The 20,239-nt window shown below is 42.4% G+C and overlaps 2 protein-coding genes across 4 annotated transcripts in view; one reads left to right on the top strand and one right to left on the bottom strand.

Moving 5' to 3' along the window:
• LOC310791405 (caspase recruitment domain-containing protein 8-like) overlaps positions 1-4,040 on the top strand; it is an 81,139-nt gene extending 77,099 nt beyond the window's left edge. For 2 of the 3 annotated variants that reach the window (XM_083653101.1, XM_083653102.1), the window contains one exon: positions 3,980-4,040. In XM_083653101.1, coding sequence (XP_083509227.1) covers positions 3,980-4,023 — 44 coding nt within the window. In that variant the 3' untranslated portion in view covers positions 4,024-4,040. Of the gene's footprint in view, positions 1-1,126; positions 1,272-3,979 lie in introns of those variants that run through there. The other variant, XR_014553439.1, reaches the window with a different exon arrangement.
• Positions 4,041-7,872: 3,832 nt separating this feature from the next.
• LOC310790858 (CD82 antigen-like) overlaps positions 7,873-20,239 on the bottom strand; it is a 38,215-nt gene continuing 25,848 nt past the window's right edge. The window contains exons 4-9 of the mRNA XM_083652568.1: positions 18,804-18,925; positions 17,967-18,041; positions 13,881-13,982; positions 13,085-13,258; positions 10,123-10,206; positions 7,873-9,345 (exon numbers count right to left, since the gene is read on the bottom strand). Of these exons, the coding sequence (XP_083508694.1) occupies positions 9,268-9,345; positions 10,123-10,206; positions 13,085-13,258; positions 13,881-13,982; positions 17,967-18,041; positions 18,804-18,925 (635 nt within the window). The 3' untranslated portion in view covers positions 7,873-9,267. The remainder of the gene's footprint in view (positions 9,346-10,122; positions 10,207-13,084; positions 13,259-13,880; positions 13,983-17,966; positions 18,042-18,803; positions 18,926-20,239) is intronic.

Here is a 20,239-nt window from a genome sequence, read left to right as displayed (position 1 = left end):
AAGGTTCAAACACAACTTAGCCGGGGAAACTAGAGGCCATCTCACAAAGCAACACCTCTGAATTACACACAATAACTCAGCACGGTTGTGGCGGTTGCTTATCATCCACCGTGGTTGGCTTGTCTATAGCAATGGTTCTCAAGTTTTTTCACATGAAGGACCCCTAAACTGACAAGGATTAGACCACGGACCCCCATTTGATAGGATTTTGTCCCACGGGCCCCCATATGATAATAAGATTGATGCTTTTAGATGTTTTATTACAGAACATGTATAAAACCCATGACCAAAATAGTCATTGTGTTACTTATGAATGGAATTATAGCCAAAATAAATTACCCCCCCTTTGGCTGGGGACCCCCTGGAACCCCCTCAAGGACCCCTGGGGGTCCCCGGACCCCCATTTGAGAACCACTGGTCTATAGCACAGTGTTGCAATATTGTGGTTATTGTGACAATAAGAAAGTATCCGGCTGGAAATGTTTTAATGTCCGGCAATTTAGCTGGCAGCTGGCACTTATGTAAAACCTTAACATATGAACATTTGTTCTAGCCTCAGCCTACTCACTGACAATAACTTTTTTATAGAATAGGAAAGACTTTTCCATTCTTTGACAGTTTTTTTTAAATATAAATTATACAACAAGAATAATACCTTAACGACCATGCAGCCTACCCTACAGTCATTTTTCCTCCTCCTTTTTGGTGTTATGGAAATGGCCACCCTAATCACTATGCTCGCAACACAGCTGTTTGAGGGGGAGGAGGGGGGTCGTCACGGGTTGGCCATCGTTGGCGAGACGTCACCACAGCCCACTTGGAGGTGGGTCTGGCTGCTTTGGCTCCCCTGCGGAGAAGGTCCATCTTGAGTGCAGCTCAGCACGGCTCGGCTCAGCATGTTAAAATGTGTATAGGGCTATAGTATATAGGAGGATCATGGCCTTACTGGAATTATATGCATTTGAAAAGATGGGTGAAGTGAAAAATTACCTCATGGCTGCTGTAGTGGGCGTAGGTGGAGATCATGTATTTTATCATTAAAATAAATGTCACACCTTTATGCCAGAATGCATTTGCCACAGGTATTTGTATATACATTAACCTTGCCTTCTCTGCTCTCTTTCAGGGACTGGGATGAGGTGAAACACTCAAGAGTCAAAGAGAAAAAGGCGGAGGAACAATTTTTGTAAACATATTTAAAGATAAATAAAAAGAAGAAAAAGAAGAAGAAATGACGGAACATGAAAAGATAAAAAACAAGCTATTGCTCCCTTCTGTGGATGAGGATTCAAAAAAAACAGGCCGGCCCATTGGAGCTGGCCACTCATCCACAGACAGCTTGCCAGGCCAGTCTTGCTCCCGCATTTTCAGGCCTACTCGCACCCGTCGCACCAAGTCTGCTTATTCCCTCCTTTCTCATGAAAGAAAAGAAAATGAGGAAACCTCCTTGCATCGTTCTTGCCCTGTTCCTTCCCCCAGCCGCAGTGCAGACTCTGGAATACAGAGTAGAGGAAGTACAGAAAGTGAATTAGAGGACCTACAAGAAGACAGCTATGAGAGGTTTACACCTGATATTGCTGTTGATGAAAACGAGGAAACCTCTTACAGGTGGCAGTGCACCTCCCCAGGCCTGTACCAGTGCTGTGTGACACGTCTAGTGTTTAAAATGAAGGGAGAAGGGAACGTGGATTACAGGATTATCCCATGGAACCAGAGGCTACTAGCCCAGCATAACAAGAAGCCTGCAGGACCGCTGTTTGACATCAAATGCCCCCAGCAGTCTGTCTGTCAACTTCATCTCCCACACTGTGAGATCCGCTCTACAGGTGGATGTGAATTCTTGTCAGTTGTCCATGTGACAGACGAGGGCACTGAGACCATCCCTCCCCATAAGATAACAGAAACACATGTTGTTATAAACATCACTGGATTTTATCCCTTGGGCATCGTCAAGGATGAAATCTCACCCGCTCACCTGATCAAGGCATTGCTGTTGGCATGCTACAACCCCCCAGTTGATCCTGATCTCACATCCTCCATCAATGTGTTGCTGCTTCCTGCAAACATTGTGCTCCGTGATGTGCAGCACAAAAGGAGGAAAGTGTTTGGAGATGAGAGGTACATAAAGCCAATCCCCCAGCACTGTGAACTACACCCAGAGAAGAAGTACACACTGTCCACTTCTCCTGAAGATGACTCAATACTAATACAACCACGTGTGGCAGAATTCAACAGTGAAGGCTACATCAACGACTTCCGCACAGCCACATTCCAGGTGTTTTTAGAAAAAAAAAATAAAGTTACCAGGCTTGTTCTGAAAGACAGTAATGATTCCCAGTGTGTATGGGAAGGAGACGTTTTCCAAGGTAACCCTCTCTCACCCTTTGGCTTATTCACACCCCATTTGCCAGCTCTGACCTCTGGCCCGTATATTAGGACACCAAGGAAAATATCTTCAACTTTCACTTCAAACCTGGCTTTTTACCAGTCAATCAACCCAGCTGTTGCTGGTCCACCAATCAGCCCAGTGAATCTGAAGGGTTCCCCCATCAGCACTGAAAGAGACATAGTGAAAGATGCATGCAGGCATGAGACTCTGGACTCTTTCAGTAGCCATTCATCCTCTGACACCCTGCACCTCCACCTGCAGGACTCCCCCACCAACACTGAAGAAAGCCCAGTAGAAGATGCATGCAAGGAACGTATGTTAGAAATAGAGCCTGCAGACAGCAACAATGCTCCAGAGGAAATGTTGCCACAGGCCGAAGCTGATAACCTACAAGAAGACAGCTATGAGAGGTTTACACCTGCTACTGTTGTTGATGAAAACGAGGAAACCTTCACCTTCCAGTGCACTGACCCAGGTCTGTACCAGTGCAGTGAGACAGGTCTAGTGTTTAACATGGAGGGAGAAGGAGATGTGGTCTACAGTGTTGTCCCATGGAAACAGAGGCTACTAGCCCAGCTTACCAAGAAGCCTGCAGGACCGCTGTTTGACATCAAATGTCACCAGCAGTCTGTCTGTCAACTTCATCTCCCACACTGTGAGATCTACTCTACAGGTGGATGTGAATTCTTGTCAGTTGCCCATGTGACAGACGAGGGCACTGAGATCATCCCTCCCCACGAGATAACAGAAACTCACGTTGTTATAAACATCACTGGATTTTCTGGTTACGGCATTGTCAAGGATAAAGACTCGCCCTCTAACCCGAACCGGGCGTTGGTGTTGCTATTCTACAATGAGCTCAGCTCTATGCTCAATGTGTTGTTGCTTCCTGCAAACATTATGGTCCGTGACGTGCTGCACAAAAGGAAGGAATTAGTTGGAGATGAGAGGTACATAGAGACACCCTCAACTGAACTCCATCCAGAGCACGAATACACATTGTCCCCTTCTCCTGAAGATGCCTTAATTAAAATACAACCAAAAAAGGCAAAATTTTATGTGAATGGATCCTACACCAACTACATCCACACGTTCCAGGTGATTTTAAAAAAAGTCGTTGATGATATCATTCTCCTTCTGAAAGACAGCAACGATTCACAGTGTATAATATGGGAATGTGAAGTTCATCTTTCGCCAGTAAGAAATCCCCAGGGGAAGCGAGGGGAAGAGAGGCAGTACGATGGTGAACCAGAGCGTCATCAGCAACCCACTGGAGGAGGAGGGGCCACAGCCGTAAGAAATCCCCAGGTTCAGAGTCTCTCTTCAAACGAGGAGCTGTTGTTACGTATACGGGACCAATTCATCGACAGGGTATCAGAACCTGTGCTCGGCAGTCTGCTGGACAAGCTTTATGACAAAAAAGTGATATGTGACCCTGAGAGGGAGAAAGCAGCTACAGAGAAAGAGAGAAGTGACAAGGCTCGTTTTGTCATCGACACAGTGAGGAGGAAAGGGGAAACTGCAAGTCGAGAGATGATAGTGATTTTCAGTAAACTAGACTCTTTCCTCTTTAATGAGCTGGTTAGAGAGAATCCGTGTCCGTAACAGCCAATGTGGAGACTGCTGCCCCCTAGTGCGACACCTCAATAGTCCGAAAGATGAAGCATTGGACAGACGGCTCGTTAGTGTGGCAGCTCGTTATTCATTCAGACAATGAAAAGATCACTGCTCCCCAACAACTTGGAATACAAGTCAGAACCGTCTGAACATTGAGTGGTCGGAATAATAATGGGGTGTTGGAACAATGACATGGCACCAAATGTCTCCCCACCTGACAAAGTGTCCTTGAGCATGGCACTGAACCGGAATTTATTATCTAATTTGTGGCTATTATGTTTGTTACAATGATACACATTTATATATCACTAGGGTCTTAATAGGCGGATCCATACTGTATGTACTGTATGTTTATGTATATATACACACATATGCATACCAATTCAAAAGCTAAAGAAAACGGATGAAAAAACTGTTGTTCCTTTCTTTTTTACTTTTGTTCCGAGTGACATGTGCTAAATGTCTCAGCGTTGAAAACGTGGGAGCTTTTAGTGTCCCGAGAGACACAGGACGGCCATCCTGAAATCTGGGACGTCTTCTCACTTGAGTCAAACCACCATACTGTATCATTTGTGGTCTCACACCTAGCAGATCAGGCTAACAAATTATATCAAGACAGTTTTTTCTTTTCTTTTTTCTTTTACAAATGTTTGTAAAACAGTCTGATAAGTTAAAAAATTAAAGGGTCCAATTTATAGGATTATTTTATACTCATTTATACTGCTTTTAATGCTTTTTTCCTTTCTTTTGGCAGCATCTCTGAGTTCTTGAAAAGTGCTATAGACAGTTTTAACTTGACAACCTAAACATTCTAAATTGCCCATAGCTTACTTCCTGTTGCAGTGTTGGCTAATACAATAGCTGGCAGAAAATAAGCTACTGTAGGTTTCAAACTGTTCCCCATAATTCCATGAAAACCATCTATATAAAGTTTAATTTCTTCTTCTTATTGTTGTTGTTGTTGTTGTTGTTGTTGTTGTTGTTGTTGTTGTTGTTGTTGTTGTTGTTGTTGTTGTTGTTTTCCACACTGTTGAGATGCATTTGCTGCATTTGGTATTTTCATGCAAAGCTCTCATACAAAGTGTAATTTTAATAACTGTCCCTCTTGGTCATGGAATGGCTTTAAAAACACAAGTGAGGATTTGAATTATGCACATTCTCAACAAGAGTTACAACTGTTTTAAATAATTATCTTCCTCACTCTTTTTGTTGTTGCACTCTTTGTCCATGATTGCCACATGTCATGTGTAATGTGTTCACTCTGTTTTGAGGGGTGAACGTCCATAAACATTAGGGGTGTCAAAATAATCATTTGATGCATCACGATGCATCGAATCAAATCGTTGGCAGATGAAAGAATTGAATCTTTGACAGAAGAGATGAATCATTTATGTTTAAAATATATGTTGCGTGTAATTGCCATTACACGCTGAAGAAGGGCTTTTGTTTGAAACATCCATTGTGTGGCAATAAATCTTTAAACTTGGAGTGCTGTCCCTTACGTTTTTTTAAATATATGTTGATATTCAGATTTCTAAATAAAAAGCACTTTCTAAATAAGAAAGGGAGTTGGTATTTATCTGTCTGACTTGTATTAATTGATGAAAAAGTAGCCATGTGCAGTAATATAATATAGAAAATTGAGGATGTGATACTTGCAGCTGCGATACTTTGAGCTGCATCGTGGAGTTGACGGATGAATCGTAATCGAATCAAATGATGAGGCCAGTGAAGATTCACAGCCTTGAAAAACACACATCTCAATACAACTTATTAATAAATGTCTTGAATATTACTCACACCATTACTGCACAATCTAATGTATTATATTGTGAGATACTTTGTTTTAATTGCAATTGATATAACAGGGTGGTAATTACTTGTCTCATCAGTACAATGCAGACCTGGTTCAAATAATATAAACTGCATTGAACTCTAAGCATTTGAGGAACAGTATTGGCTTCACTACTATGACGTTAGCTAATACATGTAAGTGCAAGGGGCAGTGGAGATCGCTCTTTCATCTGACTGAAGCTAATATTGTCTGCAGGTTCAGGTCTGTAAATGTAACTCAATGTTTTGTGGTAGAAGGATGCTACAAATATAACAGCAAAATGATGAATGCCTGTAGGAATATCCTATTGGAGACGAGATCATAGTGAATACCATAAAAAATATATGATTCACAGAGCCACACACACAGGGCATATGGCCATATAGTTTTGCTGTGATATTTGTAATGTTCTTCTGGAAGTGATGGGCGCCCTCTACTGCTAAATATTGAGAGTACAGTACATTTTAGAACAGGCCAACAAGAGAAGAAGACTGGTAGTGGTCTAAGTAGTGGGCACGGCATACTGTCAATGTAATATAGGAATATTATAGTGATACCATTAGATATATTAAGGTATTGTCAGGCAGTTCATATAGTGGTTAATAATATACACATTTGTCCTCCCTCCCCTTACAAGATAGTTTTGTTGTATAAGTTTGCTGTGGGGGGTCTTATTACCAACAATGATGAATCCGGTGACTGCGGAGAAGTAGAGGAGCTGGTGAGGAGGTGTGAGAACAACCTGATACATCTCAAACCATCTCAAAAACTAAAGAGCTGGTTGTTGATTTGGGTTTAGGTGCTGGGGGTTTCCAGGTTAGGCATGGTGGAGGGGGGTTGCGTTTAGGCACTGGTAGCCAGTTGTTTGGGGTAGGGTGGATATGGTGGGGGTCTCCAGGGGAAGACTACCGACCCTGGGGACCACCTGGAGACCCATCATCCTAATGCCCCACAGGCCACAGTCCCCATAGTTCCAGCCTCCAACCCCAAGGCGTAACGTTCCATGATACGCGACAGAGGGTTGATATATTACACCGTCTGAGTGAGAATGGGTTGAAGATATATACAAGAAGACTGTACAATAACCATTGTACAAATCAAATATTTTATGTATTTTACACAATTTATTCACGAGTGGCTAATCTATTTGAATTAAGGTATTTTTAGTCACATCTATTCAATGAAACATCAAGGAACCTCCATATCAGATGGTGAAAGGCAAAGAAATTGCCTGTAAAACTAATCATTGTCAACTCCCAGAAAACAGGTGTGATCTTGTTGTATTCTTCTGTCAGTTATATGCAGTGTTGGGGGTAACTCATTACAAAAGTAACATATTACATGTAATATATTACTTTTAGCAGTAACTCAGTAATATAACTTATTACTTATAGGATTTCAGTAATATTATACCAGTTACTTTGTCAAGTAACTAAAGTTACAAATTGAGTTACATTTCTTTTTTAAATCAAAGCACATTTACATAATTTCCTAATCAAATGTCTTTGTTTTTATGCAAATAACCACTATAGATGACAATAACAAAGTAAAAGGATAACAAGGATAACAGGATTTACAATTTTTTGTTTACACTGACTTCAAGATGGTTGAAATTATTTTTCGGGATGGTTCTGATGTCATTCTGCTACTGCTGTTATTACAGTGAAAGTAATGCAAAAGTAGTGTAATAAGTAACAAGTTACTCTGCACACAGTAATATTGTAAAGTAACTTATTACTTTCAAATGAAAGTAGCTAGTAATATGTAGTATATTACATTTGGAAAGTAACTTGCCCAACACTGGTTATATGTATAGTTATGAGAGAGTGCTAGAGCTAGTGAGAGTTTTGACCAGTCTAGAAGTGAGTCTCAATCCTTCACCCCTTACATTTGACATGTTCATATAGGAAATATGTTTTTTTCTATATGCAATGGCATATATGAATACAGGGTCACTTGGATGCCATTATGTATGTAGAGAAGTGGCTATCAAGTCACCTGCCTTGGTGGATTTCAATAAAAACAAACAAAATACTGTAATATCAGTTTATTGGCAAAATGAAACAGAATGAATGTGGGGAGTACACATTAACTATACTCCAGCTAGCTACCAGAAGTCCATCCAGTTTTAATAGCCCTACACTTTTTTTTGGGAAACTTTGCTTGTTAATGGAATGTTTTTCATACAGACTGTACATGGATAAAGAAAATGGGATATCTTTTGTACATTATAAAAACAACACAAGAAAGACCTTCATTGAAAGTTAGAAATTGACATAAATGCATTCCAAATGATTTACTGTATAAACCAATTTTATTTCCAACATGGATACGCAAAAGTATTTCTCCCCCTCAAAAACAACTAAAAATCGGTTGCATCAATTTGACCTTGACTCATAGTCATATCCCTGATTTAAATTGCTGTTAAATGTTAAAGAAATATTTCACTTGTCACAAAGGTTTGTCTTTTTGGGTTGAAAATGGGCTTACGCATAAAATGAAAGCTATATCTTGAAAAAAGAGAGGAAGCTTTGAACAAAACACATGCCTGATGAACATTACATGAAGGATTTTGGTGTCATCAAAGACTATCGTAAACTTGGTGCGATACTTTTGAAAATGAAAAATAAAAAAAATATTGACAATTCAAAATTAAGAATACACAAAAAAGAATACAAGAAAATGACCTACTTTTAAAAAATTCAAGGAGTGACCAGCCTCTAAGAAAACACTGGCAATGTTCATTTAGATTCAAATTCACACAAATGACTAAAATTATATACAATGTACTAAAAACAGAATTCACAATAACTCAACACAGGAAAAAACAACAAAAAACACCATGTAGGTGAATTTTCCAGTTGCCCAAATCATTTGTCAAGCAGAGTCTCCCCAACATAGCTCAGCTTCTGTCACTTATCGTTGAAAAATATGATTTCTCTTAAGATTTTTTGGGGGGGAAACAAAGGGATTACTTACAGAGGAACAGTCCAAACAGATACCAGCAACACTGCCATCGTAATCTTAGCCTGAGAGCAGAAAGGCAACATACTGTGGAGGGAGGGATCTCTCCCTCATCCCCCCCAGTTCTCCTCCCCCATCAATTCTTAGTTTCTCAACTCATTTTCCCAAGACCTCTCTATTGACATGTTCCCCATCACTCTCCAAAGCTCAAAACTCATTTATCTAAAGTGCTCCAAGGAAACTGGACAGACAAAAGAGATGGACGAGCCTCAAAAGAAGAAGAATCCAACAGAATATAAAACAAACACACATTATTATTATTATTTTTTACATTTGGGCAAAATGTTTCACAAAATACAGAGTGGACATTTTTTTTTTACGTTCTGTCGCCCCGCACCCCCCCCCCCCCCCCCCCCCCCCCTTTCTGTGTATCTGTAGTGAGTGTCACTTCTTCCTGTGATCTTTAGTACTTTGGCACTTTGGTGTAGTCCTCCTTGTGGACGTTCCTGCACAGGCAGATGGACAGGATCATACCCAGCAGCTGCAAAGCAACAACAGAAGACAGATGAAACATTTTACATCTTCCAAACCCCTTTTTTCCCCTCATCTACAGTGCCCAAGAGTGGCCGTCCTGTAGGGAAAAATAAAATTCTGCCATTTAAAAAAAAAAAAAAAAAAACTTGCGCACGAGTTGCATAAGGGTGCAAATAGATAGAAAACATTTGTACATAATAAGTTCATGTATTAGTTCCAAACCAACTGCACCAACCCCATCCGAGACTTGGTGTTGGAGAGTATAATATGTTTGTGTTTCTTATTATTAAAGTAACACTCCGCCCATTTTCAACCAGCTTTGTATCATTAGACCATCAGTAGTATATCAGAAAACTGTAAACTGTTTTGAAGTCTGTCATTTAATTTGACAGTTATTGAGTGTTAAAGTGTGGACCAGTGACATCACTGGTCCACACTAACTCAAATTAATAACTCATTAACTCAAATCAACTCTCAAACTGTAAACGATTTTGAAGTCATTCATCTAGTTTTACAGTTATTGAGAGTTGATTTGAGTTAATGAGTTATTAATTTGAGAGCACAAAATATTATGTGCCCTCAATATGACAAATCATTAGCATTACTGTAGCTAGCTGCTCATTAGCTTATCCAGAGGAAAGTTAACAAGTTAATTCATGTGCTTTTGCTTCAGGCAGGGAATGATCTAATTCTGGAGATTCAGTGACATTAAATGCTAAATGTAATTTTAATTTACCATACAGCCAAGAACAGACAGACATGTTTATGATTGATGGTGTTGTACCTCAATCACAGCCACTCCGAGGCAGATGCCCAGGACGACCCCAACGTTGGTGAGGAGCCAGCTCTCCACACTGGCAGAACAACCCTGGGTAACACACACAGTCAAGTTATCATCAGGGACAAAGACAACCCTGGGTAACACACACAGTCAAGTTATCATCAGGGACAAAGACAACCCTGGGTAACACACACAGTCAAGTTACCATCAAGGACAAAGACAACCCTGGGTAACACAGTCAAGTTATCATCAGGGACAAAGACAACCCTGGGTAACACACATTACATAGTCAAGTTACCATCAAGGACAAATACAACTGTGGGTAACACACACAGTCAAGTTACCATTAAGGACAAAGACAACCCTGGGTAACACACATAGTCAAGTTACCATCAAGGACAAAGACAACTGTGGATAACACACACAGTCAAGTTGATTTCACATCAGGGACAAAGACAACCCTGGGTAACACACACAGTCAAGTTGATTTCACATCAGGGACAAAGACATGAAAGCAGCTCGTGATTTGACTTGGCCATGCTGTTCAACTGGCTGAAAGCCTCATACTGTACAAAGATAGCTCAAATTTGTGATTCACCTCAATGTGAAGTTGAAAACAAAATAAATGCTGATGTGAAAGACTGAATAAACAAGGCAATAGTAAAGATGCGGTACCCCAAACATTGTTTGGGCTACCCCCCCCCCCCCTCCCCCCTTTTTTGTTTATCAATTGGTTGTGGTACCAGTACTTTTACAACTGATACTACTGGTACCGAATTGCAATGCAGATTTAGGTGCCTCACTTAGGTACGATGCCCCAGCTGCTGAGTGAAATAACCGCCCTCTGATGTCAATAAACCAGCACTGCACGCAACTCACTAACATGATCACATTAGATTCTGAATCTCAATGGAAATATTCCTGGTTAATTCAACTATCATTTGGAGTACGCCGCTTGAACAATCCTCTTAAAAGAAACAGTATCGGTTCAGACTCCATTTAGGCACCGGCACCGTTATTAAAGTATCATTGTATGGCCTAAATGGTAAATGGTCTGCATTTATATAGCGCTTTTATCCAAAGCGCTTTACAGTCAGTAGGTACATTCACCCATTCACACACCGATGGCGGCAGGCTAACACACAGGGTGCTGGCACACCAACGGGAGCAATTTGGGGTTCAGTGTCTTGCCCAAGGACACTTCGACATGCAGACTGGAGGAGCCGGGAATGGAACCACCGACCTCTTTTATCCAAAGCGATTAGTGGACGACCCGCTCTACCTCCTGAGCTACACCGGTATTGGAAAAAATAAGAAACGTTACCCATCCCTACTGATAACTGACAGACAAATAGACCTTGAGACAAATAGACCTCGTGTATGCTTATCTGTCCCCATGGCTTGGTCGAGGTCAACCAACACACAATACCACACTCATCATGCTAACGGCTGTCATGTTTTCAAATGCCAGAACAGTGTGCAAATGTGTCCCAAAAGTGCATCAGTGTATAAGTGTGTGTGCATCAGTAAAATATTGGCCTTTAATTTGGCGCCCTCATTAGGCCAATCAGTGTCATTTTTTTTCTTTAATATTTTTTCCCCCCGATTATTTATCCCATTTTTATCCCCCTTAGTGCTAATTTACTTTTTATTTATCCTGGTTGCTACTCCACCCTCTGCCGATCTGGGGAGAGCCGAAACTGGCTCCATGCTTCCTCCGAGACATGGGCAGTTAGCCAGCCGCTTCTTTTCATTTGACAGGGGAAGCTTCACCGGTAGGACATAGCACGTGGGAGGTTCACGCTATTCCAACCGGTTCCCCTCCCTCTGAACAGGCGCCCTTAACGACCAGGGGCCGGTTGCACCAACTGGTCTTACACTGGTCTTAAGCTAAGTTGGTCGTAACTTTACGACCTAACAGCTACGCCGGTTGCACCAAGACGACTTAAGCCTTATTTTCACTAAGACCAGGCGTAACTCCTACGCCTCGTCAGGAGGAGGCGTAGAGCCTGCCTGTAACAGAGATCTCCGCGGAGACCTTTTTGACCGTCATCGTCGTAACACCGCCAGTTCGCCGTCTTTGAAAGCACGACGTTAGATTATAACTAACTAGTTAACCTAACCCGCCTTCCAAAATGTTGCCGTTAGTTTTTTAGAAGTTAATATATAGAATTGGGAACGTTACATTCAATTTCATTCAGACTGACTCTGTCTGCTCAATAGCCGCCATTTTTCCCCCGGAGCGAGGGAGGATGGGAGGAGGGAGGGTGTTTTACAGTAGTGGCTGAGAGAGCGTAGTGGCACAGTGCTCCAAGCAGGTCGCGAGGCACATTTTTTGCAACATCATCCAATCAGGGTGCATTCCCTGGCAATTCACATGGACGCGCATTGCTACGACCAGCATAGTTAAGACCAGACATAAGCCGTGTTGGTGCAACAGTCCATGGTCTTAACTAAGACCGACGTAGGAGTTACGACCAGGCATAGTTAAGACCAGTTGGTGCAACCGGCCCCTGAGGAGGAACCACATTAGCAACCAGGATATTGCATGTTTTGGTGAAGGGGGTTCCTATATGAAGGAAACCCCTGGGAGGCACGGGGAGAACATGCAAACTCCACACAGAAAGGCCCTTTTTGACGGCCCCACCCGGGCGGTGGGCACTCGAGGACATGCGGACGGGCACGCACTCCTTCAGTGCTCACAGCGTCCCAGGTGAGAATCGAACCCAGGACCTTCGAGCTGTGAGGCGACAGCGCTTACCACTGCACCACTATACCCCCCCCAATCAGTGTCATTTGAAGGATAGCTGGATTTGTGCAGAAAATTCCATGTCAGTTAGACTTATACAGTGTAGGAGTTACAGCCTTTCAAGGTTACAGATATCGATCTTTAATTAAAGCGCCCCCATCGGGCCAATTTGGGGACAATAAAACGAGCTGATGGTTTAGAAATCGCTGTTTTTACCCCATCGTATACGGGCCAGTCGGGTGTCTGCGCCTCACAGAAGCCGTGGTCGGAGACGTTCCCGGTGGCGATAGTGATGTTCTGGCAGGAGCAGGGAAACAGCAGCTGGGAGCTGTTGACGATGACCATGTTATCGCTCCAGTCCATACGCCCGGTCCAGCCGCAGCACTCCATCTTCAGAGGAGGACCACAACACAGATGAATATGAATACCGAGTGAATCATCTGCATGCTCATTGAAAATCAAAAACGGGCTTGAGAGACTCGGCAAGGACACAATCACAATGAGAACACAGTTGTCTGGTGTGGAGAAAGGGTAGCGTCCCCTGAAAAAAATATATTTTCAAGGGCATTGAGGTTGACTATTATATATTATAGGTGTAGTCAATGCGTTGACGATGAGAGCAGGACAAATTGGAGCTTGGCGTCTACATTCATTTTCCTGACAGATGGGAGATTAAGAGCTGGGCAGGACGCGTCCTCGTCAGTTTTCTTAATGCAAGACCACTGACGCACGCGCGCACGCACACACACACACACACACACACACAATATGTTTACATGCAAACTGAGAATTCAATCTGAATGCCAGTTTTGCGTTGGCCTCTTTGTCACAGCCTAATGTTGGCAGGTATGTAATAGGAACATTTCAGTTGAAGACTAGTAGGATTAATTACGTTGTCTGTGAAAACATCCTCACACTTTCTGAATTGCTCCAAAAGTAGTTTTCACTTTGCTCAACATAGATCAGATTCAGCGAGCACAGATCTGACCCCAGGTCTGTGCTTCCCACTCACCGTCCGCTGGATGAAGTCCCAGGCCTGCTCTGTGGTCGTGTTGTGATCATGGTAGTTATCCAGAACCTTGCGAACGACCTTTGCCAAGATCTCGTCATTGACCTGAAACAAAGTGTGGGGGTGGGGGGTGGGGGGGGGGGGGGGTGGGGTGTTCATAACATAAATCCTGTGAAACACTGACCAAACTAAATGTGAAGAGGAATCCTTCAAAGACTAATTCATCCCCAAATGAAAATTCAGTCATTATGTCAGATAGAAGTTTCTCACAAACTAATAAAGTTAATGGATCCATCTTTTAACTGCTCCAAAAAAAAGATACGACGAAGGCCATCTCCAAATTTGCACATTAAAGTCGAGGTGAACCCGTTCGTCACGTGCATCTGAGTCCGTTTCAGACTGAAAACAAATTGAGAGGCGGACCATATATGGAGTCGATGATTTGATTTGACAATTCTGTCGACTGGCTTTGGCATTGGTCAATCATGGCGTGTTCCACCCCCAAATCGAGTGGGATTCAGCGTGTTGTCGTGCTACGCGAGTGGGATCCGCAGAGTACCAGGCAGCCACCTGCATCATGCGGAGCGAGCGGACAATCCGATGCATGGGTGCTGCCCGCCCGCCTGAAAACTCCGAGGGGCGACCCCTGACAGCCACGCTCTCGGAGGCGCGTGCCATTATCGGTATAAATGTAAATAATATTCCTGGAATGCGTGTTTTAACGAGCCACATTTCTTTGCATTCTTAGACATTATTGTTTTTGTTTTTTGTTCATGTTTCATACAATTGGCCATGTTAGTAGTTAGTTTATGGGATAGGAATTCTGCCAGATGACAGGCACTAGGCGCCATTTTCTACTTCATTTGGAAGAGCAAATTATCCTGAAATGAAGATTTGATTGACAGCTGCATGTCGTGAAATGATTGGTTTAAACGGGGTAGAAATTTGATAGTACTAGGTGACATCAGCAAACTGTACATTACTGTTATCAATGAAATCTTGAAAAATGAACTTTTGATGTGAAAAAGTGTGAAAAACTAAAGAAATAAGATTTTTGTGATTTTTTTTGGCATACATTATTAAATAGGTGCACTGCATGCATACCCAGGTATTTGAACTAAAAGAAAAGAAAAGTCATTTTTGGGTTCAGCTCGACTTTAACTCTTTTTCGAAAAGGCAACAACCACCTAAAGCAAGCGTAAGCCTGTGTTCACACCTGGCGCTTAACATAAGCAGAGCTGAAGCTTGAGGCAGGCTCAAGCTGAGCTGACGCTTAACCAGTCACACAAGAAGCCTTCTCTTTTCCTCAGCGCCTCGCACTGAGTGGGCGCCTTGAACCTGCCCACGACTCCCATCGACTTCATCGAAACTAGCTAGTGAGGAAAATATTGGAGGTACACACTCAACCTTTGGACCCTTAGTGCAAAATGTTTTTTTTTAGCTGTCAGAAGATGGCCCCCGTTAACTTCAATAGTCTGAGAGAACACAGAGGAAACTAGCTGGTCCCACCAACTTCAATAGAAGTTCGACTGACATGAGGAGGTGAGGAGATAAAGACTGAATTTGGTGAACTATTCCTCAAAACCAAAACAAAACCAAATCAAAAACAAGTTGAAATAATGACTGGGTACTGTACATGCAATTCTAATAACATCAGTATCTGGGCTTTTAGCAATAGCAATATAGGGAAAGAATAACCAAGGCTGTGTTTGACTGGTTCCATGTGTGACGCTGAAGACCAGATGCAGTAAATTTGTGTTTATTGCTCAAAACATTTCCCTCTAAGAGCCCATGGCTGCAAACCCAGTAAACCCTGGGACATAACCGGCTTTGGAGGGACACAGTTCAACATGCTGAAAAAGCAGATCCCCTCTTTTCGGAGCACAAGGGGCGAATCTTGCCTTGAAATTAAATTTGGCAGAACGCAATGGATGATTCAGGATCTAGTTCAGTTAAAATAAGCAGGGATAATATCTGTCTGCAGAACTGAATTCCTGCTTTTTTTGGTAGCATATCCTCTTCAGGTGCTTTGTGTGGCTTCTTGAGGGGACGGGCGGCTGGATTGGTCAGGAAATCTGAGCTCAAAATGAGTCCGCCTCAGCCAGGGTGACATGTAGTCCAAAATCACTGAGTTTTGTTTGTGATGTGTGTATGTCAGAGTGTTAGCTGTTACTCTTACTTTGCTGACATTTTTACTTGAGATTAAATCTAATCTAAGCAAAATTATGATTATGGCTCTGATCCTTATGGGGGAGCCTACAAAATGTGCACCGTTCTCTGTAATTGATGTGATTCAAAATGTAGCACGGTGCAATTGTTCAGTCAAAATAGTAAAATTACTGGGGAAAAATCCTCAACATACAATCGCACACACAAAAAAACGACTCAATTGCAGTAACAGACGGTAGTAACGTTACGTTCACCATTGCTGTTGTTGCCTTTCTGTTCATCTGGGAAAATGCTCCAGACGAGACACCAGGGGGTGCTACAACAACAAATGCTGCCACTTGGGTTTTATTTTCAGTTTGCTGGTTGCAATGCCACAGCAGTATCTCATCAAGCCAGAGGGCTGCATTCTCATAACAATGATGGTATGCTTGTTGTGGAAAAGCACCAGAAGAAGAACAGAATACATTCTATTCCTCGCAGATCACGTTGTTATCATGTTACAGTCGCAGCGCGCATACCTTTTGCTTTTGATGGCATGTTAAGACAAATAGTGGGCGTGAAACAACACAATCAGAAGAGAGGTATATTATGTAAGGTGTGCTGCGAACAACCACATTCCAACCTTTAACCAGGCATGTCCAAAGTCCGGCCCGGGGGCCAATTGCGGCCTGCTGACCGATTTTAAGTGGCCCTCGGCTCGTCTCTCAAAAATATACTATATGTGGCCCTCCACACAGTGTTGGTTAATCAAGCAAGTTCGATTTGCATTTCTTCCGTTCCAACGATGATAACACTATCATACAGTTTGTACAAGCACCAAGTAGGAACAGCACAGGCAGAACTAATGTTTTCAGATGGTAAACAAAATACTTAGAGGCTTAGAGTACATAGAGTACAATTGTGTGTGTGTGTGTGTGTGTGTGTGTGTGTGTGTGTGTGTGTGTGTGTGTGTGTGTGTGTGTGTGTGTGTGTGTGTGCGTATATATATACACTATATATATACACATATATATATGTATATATATATATATACACACACACACACACACACACACACACACACACATACATATATCCCCCTGTATTTCCACATTATCGAATCTGGCCCCCATTCCAAAAAGTTTGGACACCGCTGCGTTGAACTCATCCGCCCTTTGTGGGCACTATCAACTCAAATGGGGGCACAAGTTAGTACCCCTAGGGGTACTTTGAAGGACTGCAGGTTCAGACATTTCTAAAATCTTGCTGTTAAGTTATTATGAACAATTGTGAAACAATTCCACCTTAATAAATGTATTATACTACCCTTTGCATCCACTTATTTGTGCGAAACATTGCGATGACCCAGAGCCATTAAAGAGAGAGTCGCGCCAACGGAAGTCCAAAAAGCTTGATCGTCACGTGACTCGCGTAGCTATGAGCTCTATTCTAGCTACAGTAAGTTCCAAGGATAGTTCCAGGAAGTACATGGTGGGCCATTTGAATGCATAAAATAAATGCTGATAATAATATACAATTTGATTCTTTAAACGTCTGACCCTTTCAAAGTACATCACAAAAGGTCCATTCTGCTGCAACTACAGCGCTGCTTAATCCACAACCTTACTTCCGGGAACTATTGTGAGGTCAAATATAAAAAAGGTCCATTGGAGTGAATGGAGATGGTGCAACTTGTTAGTATCTCAATGGCTCTGGGATGAACCATGAAGAGCACAGAACGGCACTGCAGGGAGAGATGATAGGAAGTGACATCACTCTGTGGCGTGTCTTACTGCTTTATTGCTTGTTGCCTCTTGTTTTTAATTATTTTTTATTTTATTTTTTGCACTATGTTGTAACGGAGTCTACAGCACAAGAATTTCACACGTGATACTTGTACTACGGAGTGACAATAAAAATCTTGAATCTTGAATCACTCACCACGTCTTTATGGAAGTAGAGGAGCGCGCCGGCTACGATCTGAGCGATGAGGATCAGCAGGAGGCAGGTGAAGTACTGAGGAGCACGGAGGAAGGATTTGTGAGATACCACACTCCACAACCACATCAAACCGCCCTCCCCAAACAAACCACAACTTAACGGGGCCCCTATTATGCCAATATATATATATATATATATATATATATATATATATTATTCTGAGACTCCATTAGAGTAGTTTTGCGCGGCACATGTTACCGCCCCCTTTAGGGGGGAAAACACAAGCCTCTCCACGTTGACTTCAATGTAAAATTGCACTACCAAAAAACGATAGAAAAATAACAATCAATCTCGTTTATTACCCCAAAAACACCATGACATGACAATATATTACAACTCGTCTGGCCATAGAATGGGCAAGATACCCCGGAAATATTACTTTGACCCATCAAAAATCATGTGACTCATGTCACATGTGAGGTGTGACGTTCTTTTTTTTACAGCCCCGTGACTCGTCAGTCTAGTAGTAGCCGCCAAGTAGCCGGGTACGACGACGCTGGGCTCTGCGAGTCAGCATTCTAAGCATGGGCAAGTATCTGGTTCTACCTCTGAAATATTGAGCCCATACAATACTGTCGCTTTGGCCTCAAATCGTGCTGACCAGGCTAAACCTGTGCGTTAGCTAACTGCTGCCCTTAAAAACTTTGGACCGGGTTTCCATTTGATATCGGATTATCTGAACCAACTACCACCTTTAAGACAACTTTGGATCCATTTTTAGTCCCCTTTGGTTGTGTTTTGTATTCTCCATGTTTTGCTCGACATATTCTCACTTACCACGCCCAGCAGACAGCGGATCTCGTAAATGGCGCCCAAGCAGCCCAGGAAGGCCATGAGCATGGAGAAGGCCCCCACTCCAATCAGGATGTAGCAGGCCACCTTCACAGACAGGCAGTCCTCTACAGGGAGACAACAGCACACCATAGATTAGGAACCATATTGCTGTGTGGTATACATCCAGCATGTCTCCTCCCCCACCCTCCCTTTTTTCCTCAAGTTTAATTTATTTATCCTTTCAGAATGGCAACAGTCAGACATACAACCACAGAAAAGACATCACAATTAACACGGACATTTGACCACAAAGTGCTCCACATCAGCATCCCTATCGATGAGATATTGGGGAATACTACAAAATGCAAGTGGCGCACCCTCATATTTCATATTTAAGGCTGGACAATATGGTTGAAAAACACAACAACAACAAGAAGGGCCCACACTCAGGGGTGGGTTTTGGCAAGGACCTCACAATATGATGCATATCACGATACATGGGTCACGATGCGATTGTATCACCATACATATTGTGATATATGCAATAATGTACATCCAATTATATTGTAACTTAGTGGACAAATTGAGTCAAAACTATTTAATTCAACATTTTCATTCCGGTTTATTAGAACGGTATTTGCAAATTTGCACAGCTGTGTTACTGAACACACTGAAATAAACAAGTGCATAAGTGTTCGTATTGTGTCACTGAACACACAGCTGTGGGAAAAAACCCATACAGCTACTGTATATGTCACAATATTTTTCTGAAATATCGATGCAGTATTGTGGGGAAAATATTGTGATATAAATATTGCCCTATCCATTTTATTGCCCGGCCCCGATTAGCTCATCCATTCAGGTGTTTGTAGGCATCTGCAAGTAACTGAACGCTCTAAAGTCCTTGGATGGAGCAGAAATACATTCTCAATGCAACACACACTGCCATATCATCTGACATGGAAAACCCTATTCAGCGCATCCTGATTCGGAGTGAATGGAGCAAGTCTGGAGTTGGCTCCAGGCAGCAATGAGATATCTAACCAACTCAGGACTTTTCCAGTGTGTGGCGATAAAGGAAAGACGTGTGTGTGTGTGTGTGCACTTCTACATTCAGCCCGCAAAGGGTGTGTGTTTGTGTGTGTGTGTGTGTGTGTGTGTGTGTGTGTGTGTGACATATGCTCTGCCAAACATTCCAGGATGTATGTAAAAGAAAGTGAGAGAGAAGCACCGTGCGCATCTCACTTCGTCTGTGTGCGCAAGTCTGTTAGAAGCGTTATCAAACACGATCCAGACCTCACCACAGAACGTCAACACTATACTTTATCTTGACAGTTCAAAACGTAAGGCAACTCTATATATACACACAACCATTGCCAAATTACACGTAATTGCAGAAAATTATTCGGTGGATGGAGTTTTGCGCTGGATTGGCAAGA

Source organism: Poromitra crassiceps (genome assembly GCF_964638095.1).
Source record: "Poromitra crassiceps genome assembly, chromosome: 16".
In the NCBI taxonomy this organism is placed as follows: Eukaryota; Metazoa; Chordata; class Actinopteri; order Beryciformes; family Melamphaidae; genus Poromitra; species Poromitra crassiceps.
The sequence above is the reverse complement of the archived record's forward strand: the minus strand, read 5'-3'. Positions and strand labels throughout refer to the sequence as shown.